The 13,128-nt window shown below is 33.6% G+C and overlaps 1 protein-coding gene across 1 annotated transcript in view; it reads left to right on the top strand.

The window, feature by feature from the left end:
• The first annotated feature begins 546 nt into the window (after window positions 1–546).
• LOC122814130 (WD repeat-containing protein on Y chromosome-like) overlaps window positions 547–13,128 on the top strand; it is a 1,041,762-nt gene continuing 1,029,180 nt past the window's right edge. Inside the window, exon 1 of the mRNA XM_044086745.1 lies at window positions 547–905. Within this exon, the coding sequence (XP_043942680.1) occupies window positions 804–905 (102 nt within the window). The 5' untranslated portion in view covers window positions 547–803. The remainder of the gene's footprint in view (window positions 906–13,128) is intronic.

Raw genomic sequence — 13,128 nt, 5'->3', positions numbered from 1 at the left:
GCAATTGCTTTTACCAGGCTGCTTTGTCATATTCAAAATTCACTTAGGAAACAAATGGACATAAAAATACGTGTTAAGGTGCTTTGTTCTCTGACTAGTCAGTCCTTTGTAATCTGTGAAAGTAAATCATAAATATTTATTTTGGATGGAAGGCAGTGTACACTATTATATATATATTGAAAGGATTTTCTTTATACTATGTTGACATGAAAAGGTTACCAACTACTAATGTTAGAGATTTTGTTTGATGTTTCATTCTGTACATCTGCCAACTATTTTCTCTGTCAGCAACAGCATAATACCTCATGTAACAAGGTGTGTCTATAAATCCACAAGCTGTAAAGAATGCATTTCTGTTTCCCATTTACTCCATACACACAATAAATAATTTATAATGTTGCTGAATGCTTTTTTCAAGCTTAAGACTTTGTGATGGATCTGGTCAATTAAAGTTCAAAGAATAAGACGCATTCACTTGGAGTCAAATTCAGCATATTAGTAAACTCATCACGAGGAAGCACAGTGGATTGTATTATACATGAACAAAGTAATGCTGTGTTGAATAACTGAGGCTCATTGAATACTGCTAACAGGTGCTTTTACCAGTATGCCTTAACACCTATTGAATATGACCACACAGTACACTAATAATAATGCATTCAGGGCTCGATTTAAACTAATTTCAAAGGATTAATTTGATTGTTCCAGGTATTATTCATACAGGATAATTCACTGTGGATCAATTGTTTCTATTGTACATTGTCCTCAGCTTTACTGATTTTACATTTGGCTAGGCAAAGACAATGCCCCTTCCTCCTGGTCTACAAAAGAAAATTTATGTTCATCAGAAACAGCTTCTGTCAGAATCCTTGCTTCTTGAGTTGGAAGAGTTTCTGAAAAGAAAAGTAAGTTCTAATTTTAATTCTCATTATAATGTTTTAGATTTTATGTGCAATCAAAGTTATTAGACGCTGTGGTTTATGTGCTAAATGTTGCAGCTTGAAAACTTCTATAACAAAAACTCTCTGGTTTTCAATTACAAAAAACTAGTTGTCTCATGTGTCATAAAGAAAATACAGTTTGAAAACAGAAGTTTTCCTGATTGTCTAAACTGGAAGGTATAACATCTTGCTACTGATTAAATATTACAAATTTGTAATATGTATTTCGATTCAAAATTAAACATTGTTTATCATGTTTTATTACTGCCATAAAATCAGATTGAAAGCAATAACTGTCTTTCTGATGTTACATTTGCACCTGCGGTATTAATAAGTACTGCATACACTTGTGTAATTTTGATTCATACAACTTCCATTTGTGCTGATATCTGTGATGGACATACAGCAACAAATAAGATGTCATTTTTAGTAAAATCAATGTTGAATGTAACATTATATATCATAGTGAGCATTTTAATAGCAGAAACCCAGCTCCATTACTTATCTGCAAATAATACCTCCATTTTGTTTATTGTTAATTCTCACTGGCATTATTTCCAGCTGGCTAGCAACAGCCAATTTAAATGTGAGAAAATCTCTTGAGATAAGATGTAGCATATTAACCTTATAAAGGTGTATTTATTCCCATGTAACCTTGTCTTTTGGTTATTGAAGTTTTTTTAAATCTTTTGAATTTAAGTATATAAAGGAGGTTCAAACAACTAAATCCTCTGAGAGAAAATGGATCTGCCCTTGTTATTGATTTTAGTGCTGTTATGTATGGCAGCAGGCTGTACTGACACAGACTAAAATCAGTTACTTCTGCCAAAAAAATAAAAGTCTTTTATTTCAAGAAATTGTAATGTTATGACCATTTCATCAGTGTCTACAAGACAACATGGTGGCTACCATTACTGTCTGTCATCTCTAGGATCAGGGAGCACAGTAGATGTCATTAGATGCTGTTTGGATGAAGTTTGCATGCCCCCCCCCCGTTGTTCATATAGCTCTGTTCTTAGGACTCTTACTTCATCCCACCTCCCAAAGAAACTTTGCTTAGGCTGAATAGAGCCAAAATTTGTACTGTGAGGCTTTTCTCCCTCAGTAGCCACAGTAATGCAGCCTTTGGCTAAATTAAACTAATTCAGAAGTTCATGAGTTGCGTACCAGCATTATGACCATATGGCCATCTAGTAATACTGACCCCAAGATTTCTGGATCGAACACCTTGTCTCCAGCCCATGAGCCCAGTTGTCTCTTAAAGGATTTTAAGTTCTTACTGTCTCTAATATGATGCAATAATTTATTCTATGTCACCAATCTTTGAGTTAAGTAACAATGACATAATTGTGTCCTTATAGTACTTAAATCAATCTTCATATCCTTATGACTCCATGTTAAACTACAGCTGTAAATTTTTATGTCCAAGATAGCTTGTAAACTAGAGCCGTAAAAGACTTTATAGGCAAATAAATAATTTATTTATATTTATTTAACATTTGTTTGCCAGGATAGTCCAACTGGACAACAAGTGTCCATTTTCAGTGGAGTCCTGGGGAGAAAACCTCCATAAGTTTACAGAGAGAAGAAAATTTTACAGAAGAGACATCACAGAGTAGTAGCATACAGACTGGAGACTTTACAGCCTTTAGTATACAATAAGAGAATATTCCCCCTTTTGGTTGAAAATACAAGTGTACAAAACTTACAATGAGAGTAGTTAAGAACCTGGTAAACCATTGCAAGATATTTCACAACTGAATAAGAGTATATAAATGTTTAAGTTTCCATATATGCATTCCAGCAAATATACTTGTAGGAGCATATACATATATACACACATATACATACATACATCTATACATACATCTATACATACATATACACACACATGTTCATAGGTGTGTACTAGGCTAAGGTCCTGGAGCCTTTACAAGCTTAGCCCATAGGATTACCCTAGCATCGTACCACATACACTCATATATAGGTTATTGCTCACACATGGATAGGTATAGTTAGATGGTGATGTTTATGTTGTCCAGGACAGATAGAAATAGTGGGTGGACGAGGCTTCAGGTGGTCAATTACAGCTGCATAGCTGGTTGGTGAAGACGTATGTTTTAAGTAGGTTTTTGAAGGAGGGTGTGGAGTTTTGTAGTCTGAGGTCAGGGGGAAGGTTGTTCCATATTTTTGCTACTTCATGGGCAAATAGTGATTCCCCGGAGTTGTTTTTGCATGTGATGGTTTCGATTAAGGCTTTGTTGGAGGACTGAAGTTGTCTATTTGAATTGTAGAAGTTCAGCATGCCAGTCAGGTCATGGGTTTTCTCAGGATAGTAGAGAACTAGATGAGGTAGGCTGAGTTGATGGTACCTTAATAGGTTCGGAAATTCAAGCCAGTGCAAGGCTTGTAGGGAAAGGCAGTGATGGTATCATGATTTGGCATTGGTAGAGAATCTAGCAATTTTGTTGTAACAGATGGAAGGTTTATTAAGATCAGTTTTGTAAAGATTAGTTAGAATCGGGGATGCATAAAGTAGAGTAGATAGGAGGTGGGCCCTGGCTATTGCAATTCAAGATTCGGTAGTTAGATAACTTTTACATCGATAGAGGGAACCTAGCTTTTTGTGGACTTTAGTGATGGTTGTTCATATGTGCTTTGTGAATTTGAGTTGCTGGTCAGTGGTAACTCCTAGGAGTTTAGCGTCAGTGACAGGGATGATTTTTGTTTTGCTGGAGGACAGTATAGAGAAGATAAGGTTGCTCATTTTAGTAGAGTGGAATAGCATTAGTTGTGTTTTCTTGGGATTTAGTATGAATTGTGAGTTGTTAAGCCAATTATCTATTTCAGAGAAGGCTTCTTGTGCTTTTTGATGGAGAAGTTGGATGTTGGGCGCAGAGCATATAAGAGTTGTGTCATCAGCATATTGGACTATGTTGGCTTTAGAGGTAGCTGAGTGGAATTGGTTTGTGAAGATATTAAAAAGAAGGCGTCCTAGGACTGATCCCTGTGGCATGCCTAAGGAGGTTGGGAGTGGGGGGGATAGAAAGTTATACCATTTGACAGATTGTTGGCTGTTATCTAAATATCTTTTAAACCAGAGTATGGTGGGGTTGTTAAGGTTGAGGTCAGACAGACAAGACAGTAGTTTATTATGTGAGACTGTGCCGAATTCCTTGGATAAATCTAGGAAGGTAGCTGAGACAAATTTGCCTAGATTTCTGTGAGAGTTTATAGCAGTGGTGAATTTGAGTAGGGCAGTAGTGGTGCTGTGAGATGGGCGAAATCCATCTTTGGTTGAGGAGAGAAGGTTGTTGGTGAGGAGATAGGAGAGGAACTGGTGATGAATACATCTTTCTAGGATCTTAGAGAGGGGTGACAGAATTGCAATTGGTCGATAGTTGGAAAGGTCTAGGGAGGGGCCACCTTAGTGGAGTGGTGAGATATATGAGGTTTTCTACAGGGATGGAACAATGTGTTTGGTGATGGATCTATTTATTAGAAGTGAAGTGGGATAGGCTATAGCTGTGGATGCAATTTGGAGGTATTCATCAGGAAGGTTATAGGCTGCAAGGGTGGTTGGTTTGAGTTTCGCTAGGAGGTTTTGGATAGTAGAGGTAGGAACAGACATAGATGTGAATGGTATGGTATTGATTTGGGCCTGAGGTGGTTGCGGGGTGTTGGAGGAAGTGATGTTGTTTAAGAGTTTGAGTATTGAGGAGGTGAAATAGTTATTAAAGCTGGAGGATATGTCCAGGTCTGTACCTGTTATATTTGGGACGGGAGTGGTGGTTCTTCCAAGCTGTAGGATGTTGTTTATTGTTGCCCAGAATTTTTGTAGTTTGGTACTGTATTTGTTTTGTTGAGTGATATAGTAGTTTTGTTTATCGAGCGTAACCTGCTTTTTTGCTTTGTTCTGGAGCTCGTGAAAGTTTTGCCTAGCTGTGGGTGATCTAATATGGCACCAGGTTTTCCAGGCTTTATCCCTGGTTCTAAATAGGACTTTTGTGGTTTTCTGGAGCCAAGGGGTGGGGTTGCTACATATTCTGATAGTTTTTAAGAGGCTAGTTGGTTGAAGATATTTAAGAATGTGGAGTTGAAGTAATCAACTGCTTTGTCTAATGAAAGGGTTTTGATGGGACACCAGTTCCAATGTTGCAAGGCTCTTATGAAGTGGCCTCTAGGAAAATTTTTGTTAGAGTGGGTTAGTAGAAGGTGGGGAGAGTTAATTATTTTTAATTGAGGATAAAAGTGGGGCTGTAGTTGTTCAGAGAGTTTGGTAGGGTGCCACATTGATGGGCAGTGTTTGGTTGATTTGTGAGGATCCAATCAAGTATAGATTCTCTTTTTGTAATGTGTGTGGGAGCATCTATAATTTGGGTGAAGTTATATGGGTTAATGTGGTGGATGGGGGTGGGAGAATGGACGGAGTTCCAGTCAATGTTTAAATCACCTAGCATGATAGTTTCTTGAGGGAGGGAGTATGAGGCCCAGTGAAGTATGGATTCTAAGGTGGTTAGTTTGCCACCTGGGAGTATATAGATACGCAGTAGGAGAGTTTTGCAAATAGTCTGCATTGCTGAAGTTGGGGGAATCCTTTTGGAGGAGTTGGAGTTGTAGGTTGGTTCTGTGAAGTAGACCTAAGCCTCCACCTCTTTTATGCAGCCGGTCTGCCCTGAGAATGTTATACCCAGGAGGGGTGATATGGAATTATCTTTAATATGTGGTTTAAGCCACATCTCTGTGATGAGAATAATATCAGGGTTATATAAGGAGATGGCAGCGTAAAGGTCTTCTATTTTATTCATGATACTGCGGGTATTCATATTTAGTATCAGTAAGCCAGTGGGTTTGTGCTTAGCTGGATAGTGATGGGTACATGGCATATTAGCAGATGTTGCTGGCTCGGGGTTGGGGTGAATTTCTCCTCCTAGTAGTCGCTGGGTAGTTATACAGGTGATAGTTTTTAGGTATTGGATGATTAGGTAGTAAAATTGTAGACTTGGTTGCGTTTTAGATGGATAGAAGTGGTACATGGGAGGGGCATGTTATAAGGAGAGTTTGGTGTATATGGTGGGGTATATGCTTGAGTGAGTTGGGGTGATAGTAATGTTGTCAGTTTAGGTGGGGGATTTGGGGTGGATACAGTGAGTGACTGTGAGGAGATAAGAGGTTCAGATGGTGGCTATGGAGAGACAGGTGAATAGGGAGGTTAATCCCAAGAGGGGTTACGAGAGAGAGATAATAATTTACTACTGATGTAACTATAATGAATATTAAGTAAATTCAGGCATTTGCATCTATTACTGTTACTGTAATCTCATGAAGTAAAATCCTTTTGATGAATTTTCTTTGTACTCTCTCAAGGTAATTCAACTAACCGAAATTGTATATACAAAAAATGTTATTGCACTCTTAAGATTTGCTTACTATACACCTTATATAGTAGTGTAAGATGTATCTCATTTCTTGTGCTAAGATTTTTAAATATGTATCCCATTTGGGTTCCTATCATGTAGTCGAACTTTTACAAGTTTGAACTATATATGGTCGAGACCATATGTTAGAATTTGTAAAAGTTTGAGCGTATAAATGGAATTCTCCATAAGCGGAGGTTTCCATTCACTTCAATGTGGTGTGATCTCAGAGTTGGTATATTTAAGCATGGGGGGTGCAGGGGGGGGGGGCTTGACCTCTGCTTACAACAATTTATTTGTTTGTCTGTTGTATTTTTTTTTTTTTTTACATAGTCAAAGTTCTGTAACTTCGAACATAATGTTTTGAACATTAGGTGTTCAGAGTTACGGAACTTCGACTATCTGATATAGACCCTCCCATTTGACATATTGCTTTATTACTTATCAGCTGAGCATATGTGTCAAAGGAAAGATTAGTGGTCATGGTCATTCCCAGGTCTTTATACTGCATTACCTCCCTTAGATGATGTTCTAGTAGGTACACATGTGAACAAACCGCAGTCTTTCTAAAATACATTACATTACATTTGTCATAACTAAAATGTAGATCTGTGTTGTGTGTCTAATTCCTAGGCCATCTCATATAATACCTTAAGTGCTCAATATCATATTCATTTTGTACAAAGAACCCAGTTTTACAGTCATCTGTATACTTATTTATTCAGCATGCCATAGATCTAGGAATGAAGGCAAATGCAATATTAAATAATGCCAGTCCAAGAACAGAGCCTTGTGTAACTCCAACATGAATAGGAAGAGAGTGTGGTTATGCATTTTTATCTCTTAGTTAACCATGACAATCTATTTTACCGGGAGTATATTAACCTTAGCCTTGATAAGACTTTGGTATATTACCTAGTGAAGAAGGGAGTCAAAGGACTTGACTAAGTGAAAAGTATTCCACATAAGAAACTTAGATCCGGCCTTAGTCATTTTTTCACAAAACCTTAATAAACTTGTCATTGTAGATCTACCATTTACAAAACCATGTTCATCTAAGTCCAAAATGGCGATAAGTGTGTTATTGTTCCCCAATATTTCAGTAATACATCATTCAAAGTGTTTTTCCAGAAAAGAAGTGAGGCTAAAAGGTTTATAGTTTTTAACATAACTTTAATTACCTTTTTTATATATTAATGTTGTAGTAGGTGTATTCCATGAGCTAGGAACAGTACTTGTTTGCAATAGCTTTTTAAATATTAGGTATAATATTGGTAGTAAGTGATTTTTAATTATTGGTAACTACATGGGGGGATCAAAGCAGGACCACAGAAGCTGAATTCTTAATTTTACTAAAAGCTCTTTCTAGCTTCTCTTGAAATATAATAAGGAAAGTTGAATTGTCAGGAATTACAATGTTATTTGATTATCTGTCAAAACTAGATCTAGCACTGAACTGTGTTACGTGGTATTGGTTGAGTAAGTGTGCTAGCTACAAAGGATGAATAATTACACTGCCTTCAGATTTTATAGTTTACTGGTTGATGAGAGTTGTTGATTCAATTGATATGCTTATAAAATATGTTCCTATTAGCATCCACAGCAAGTTTGCTTTCAAAACTTATATCCTCCATTCTAATTTTCCTCTTAAGTGATCTGCTGTATTTACAAAAAATTCTCTTTTTTGCTATTGTTGGCTGTTTCTTGAAAACCTTACATTTCCTTTGCTTTTTCTTATACAGATTAGGAGGATCCAAATCCAGACAGGGATGAAAAATATTTTAATGTAAAATACTTAATTTTATTATATTATTTTACTTTTGCTTACCTAATTTGTCCATCTGAATTTAGTCAAAAACTTTTTCTTAGCAGAGGCCTGGGGATAAAAGCTCCAACACATTGCAAACATTTTTATATAGACATTCGGTAATATATATGAGCAGGCATTAAGTAACATACGTTAACAATTACATGTGCATTTGCTAATTAGAGTGCATTCATATGAGAATAAAGGTAATTATTGCATTAGGAATGATACTTATGTATTATTAAATGTTGAACATGGAGCATTTGAATAGTTATATCAGTGAGTTTGTCAGATAGATAATAAATCATACGATTAGTGTTTAGAAATTAATTAAGAGGTGGAGTATAAGGCAGGTTCAGAGGCAAATTATAAATAGCTATACAGAGATAGATAAATGTATAGATATAGATATAGATATAGATACAGATACAGATATAGATATAGATATAGATATAGATATAGATATAGATACAGATATAGATATAGATATAGATATAGATATAGATATAGATATAGATATAGATACAGATACAGATATAGATACAGATACAGATACAGATACAGATATAGATATAGATACAGATACAGATATAGATATAGATATAGATATAGATATAGATATAGATATAGATACAGATATAGATATATATATAGATACAGATACAGATATAGATACAGATATAGATACAGATACAGATACAGATATTGATATAGATATAGATATAGATATAGATACAGATATAGATACAGATATAGATATAGATATAGATATAGATATAGATGCAGATATAGATACAGATACAGATATAGATATAGATATAGATACAGATACAGATACAGATATAGATATAGATATAGATATATATATAGATACAGATATAGATATAGATATAGATACAGATATAGATATAGATATAGATATAGATATAGATATAGATATAGATACAGATATAGATATAGATATAGATATAGATACAGATACAGATATCAGATATAGATATAGATACAGATATAGATATAGATATAGATATAGATATAGATATAGATATAGATATAGATATAGATATAGATATAGATATAGATATAGATATAGATATAGATATAGATATAGATATAGATATAGATATAGATATAGATACAGATACAGATATATAGATACAGATATAGATATAGATATAGACATAGACATAGATACAGATATATATATAGATATAGATATCGATATAGATATAGATACAGATATAGATATAGATACAGATACAGATACAGATACAGATTTAGATATAGATATAGATATAGATATAGATATATATATAGATATAGATATAGATATAGATATAGATATAGATATAGATACAGATACAGATACAGATATAGATATAGATATAGATATAGATACAGATACAGATATAGATACAGATATAGATACAGATACAGATACAGATACATATATAGATATAGATATAGATATAGATATAGATACAGATATAGATACAGATACAGATATATAGATATAGATATAGATACAGATACAGATATAGATACAGATATAGATATAGATATAGATACAGATACAGATATAGATACAGATATAGATATAGATACAAATATAGATACAGATACAGATATAGATATAGATATAGATATAGATATAGATATAGATATAGATACAGATATAGATACAGATACAGATATAGATATAGATACAGATACAGATACAGATATAGATATAGATACAGATATAGATATAGATACAGGTACAAATATAGATACAGATATAGATACAGATATAGATACAGATACAGATATAGATATAGATACAGATATAGATATAGATATAGATATAGATATAGATATAGATATAGATATAGATACAGATATAGATACAGATACAGATATAGATATAGATATAGATATAGATATAGATATAGATACAGATATAGATATAGATATAGATACAGATACAGATACAGATATAGATACAGATACAGATATAGATATAGATACAGATATAGATACAGATACAGATATAGATATAGATATAGATATAGATACAGATATAGATATAGATACAGATATAGATACAGATATAGATATAGATACAGATATAGATACAGATACAGATATAGATACAGATATAGATACAGATACAGATATAGATACAGATATAGATATAGATATAGATATAGATATAGATATAGATATAGATACAGATATAGATACAGATACAGATATAGATATAGATATAGATATAGATATTGATATAGATATAGATACAGATATAGATACATATATAGATATAGATATAGATATAGATATAGATATAGATATAGATATAGATATAGATATTGATATAGATATAGATATAGATATAGATATTGATATCAAAAGGATTATATTAGAATTAGAGAGGTGGGTTTGAACAGTGTCACAAAGCAATGTATATAGCTAGGTGATTTTATGCTTATAAGTAAGTCTGAATTCAAGGTTATTAAGAAGTAAATCCATGCAAAGTATTGTATTCATATTTTACATTGTGATTCAATAAACATGAGTGCCAGTTTGTTAACTGTATTAATTCTATTAAACTCCCATAATTGATTCTTTCATAATTGTATTTTTATGAACTCCTAGTGCAGGTGTCTGTACGTTTAATGGAAACTTCAGTGAGTTGTAATGTATAAGTCCAAGGGATGTCCTGGTTATTAAGTTGTTAATAATGCAAGAGTTATTGTTCAGAACCAGATCAAGAATATTAATGTCTCTAAAAAAGGAATAATTAGTAGAGCATATAAAATACTGCATGATAACTATAAGACTCAATCAGAGGAGGTTAAAAAAGGATTGGGAAGAGAGATTGCATAAGCAATTCACAAACAAACAATAGGAGGATATATGTATGTCTGCCAAATATGCAACAAAATTTAGAAGATTTAGGATTTTCACCTGGACATGTTTACATACATATTTTTATACCCCGAGTAGACTCCAAAGAATTTTTCCTTAGGCAGACAATAAATGTTGGAGGTGTGAAGTAGAAGAAAGAGGTAGTTGGAAACATATTTTCTGGGAGTGCTGTGAGTTGGCAGACTTTAAGAATTTCCTGCGGGATGCACTGTTGGAGATGCTGGGTGGGCAGATTGGTCTGATGAGGGAGATGATTTTTCTGAGCTATGATACAGAATTAGAATTGCCTAGACATGGTAAGACCTTGATGTGTCTAATAATGGTGGCTGCCAAAAAAAGCAATTACTAGAAAACAGAAATCAAAATCTAAACCATCTATACTTGAAGTAGCGAATATAGTAACAGAGATAAAACAACTGGAATTGAGATGTTTAGGAAAGGGTAGGAGCAAACTACATAGGAAAAAATGGGAATTGTGGGAACAATTCATACAAGGGATGAATGAGGTCTAAAAGGTCGCAGGACTTAAATGAGCTATGTAATGTTTGAGTGAGAAAGATTGGGTAGATTATAAGTGATGTATAATGTTTGCAACTGGGAATGTGTCAGTATGGTTTGTGATGTAAAATGCTTGAAAGTAGGATTGTGTTGGAGTGGTTTGTTTTCATTTATATAAATGTATGATTGCCTGTGTAGTAAGTGATGGTTTAATAAAGATGTTTCTTGATTAAAAAGCAGGAATTTAATATTTTATGTGATATTGCTTAGGTTACATTATATATAGCAATATATGTGAAGTATAATGTTTATTATGTTAATATAGTTTGATTACTATTATATGAATGTAAGTTTGCTTATGTCACAAGTGATAACTCAATAAAGGTGTGTGAAACAGAAAAAAAAGAATATTAATGCATCTGGCACCTTCAGTGACAAGATAGGTCATCCCTAATTATGATACCTGCAAATTTTCTGTCATAAATAGTTTTGGTAGAAAGAATTCACTTGATAAAGGATCAAAAACCTGAGCAAATATACATTCTATTTCATTAACTGACTTTACATGTGAAGATGGAATATTATTCTGAATCCATAATGTTACTCCCCTGCCCCTAGAGTTTTCTCTGACACATTTATATTTTGTGTAATTTGAAATCTGTAGTACTGACATGTTCCAAGATTTCTGTGTTGCTTTACTGGGTCATTATGTTCAGTAACTAATCATTTCAAAGTTGTATCATATCTTTTATATGCTGGGTTGCAACAGGTTGATGTGTTGGATTGTGTAAAAAAGTTTTCAGACATTCGTTAATTTTCTCTGATATAAAAACAGTCTCATATTGAATAAGATGAAGTTCATCTTTGGAAAACATTTGATTATTGTAGCTACAGTCTTCCCAATATTGGATAAGTTTGATGTTGTATACTGTACAAAGTAACTTTAAACAAGTATTGAAAATGTGGGCAAATAGTCATTCCAGCATGGATTTGGTATTATTTCACTTAGTATAAGGTGAATAGAAGTTTCTTTAGACATTTTGTTTTCCAGAATGGCATTTTTCATATAGTTAAGTGGTGTTGACCTCAGGCCATTGTTTCCTGCATGGACTAGGATTAGATTGCAACACGTCTTTTCATGAAGCAGTTTAGTTGTTATATTTTACATCTGATAGTTTTAGACCAGCTAGAGCACTCACAGTAAAATGGTTTTTACTTAGGCAACGTATGCTTCTATTTGTAAGCTTAAGCATATAATCAGGACTAGCACTTCTTTGGGAAAAGGGAAGTCAGTTGCAGCTGAAGGCATAAGATTTGTATCTTTAGAATCTCTCCCCAGCTCACATCTTTTTTTCATTTTTTTGTTATGTAACATAAATATTGCATCATCAGGAAGAGCAATATTATTACTATTTCTACTTATTTTCTTAACCTGCATGTCCATTGTGGCATCATGAGTACATGAAATGCAAGTTTGTTCATGATAAGAATCAAATAAATCCACAAAAGTAGAACCTGAAGGCGTACTATAAAGCTCCCAGACTGCCTGTACTAAATG

This window comes from Protopterus annectens, chromosome 10.part0 (assembly GCF_019279795.1).
Source record: "Protopterus annectens isolate FY-2018-M chromosome 10.part0, PAN1.0, whole genome shotgun sequence".
Taxonomy (NCBI): domain Eukaryota; kingdom Metazoa; phylum Chordata; order Ceratodontiformes; family Protopteridae; genus Protopterus; species Protopterus annectens.
The sequence above is the reverse complement of the archived record's forward strand: the minus strand, read 5'-3'. Positions and strand labels throughout refer to the sequence as shown.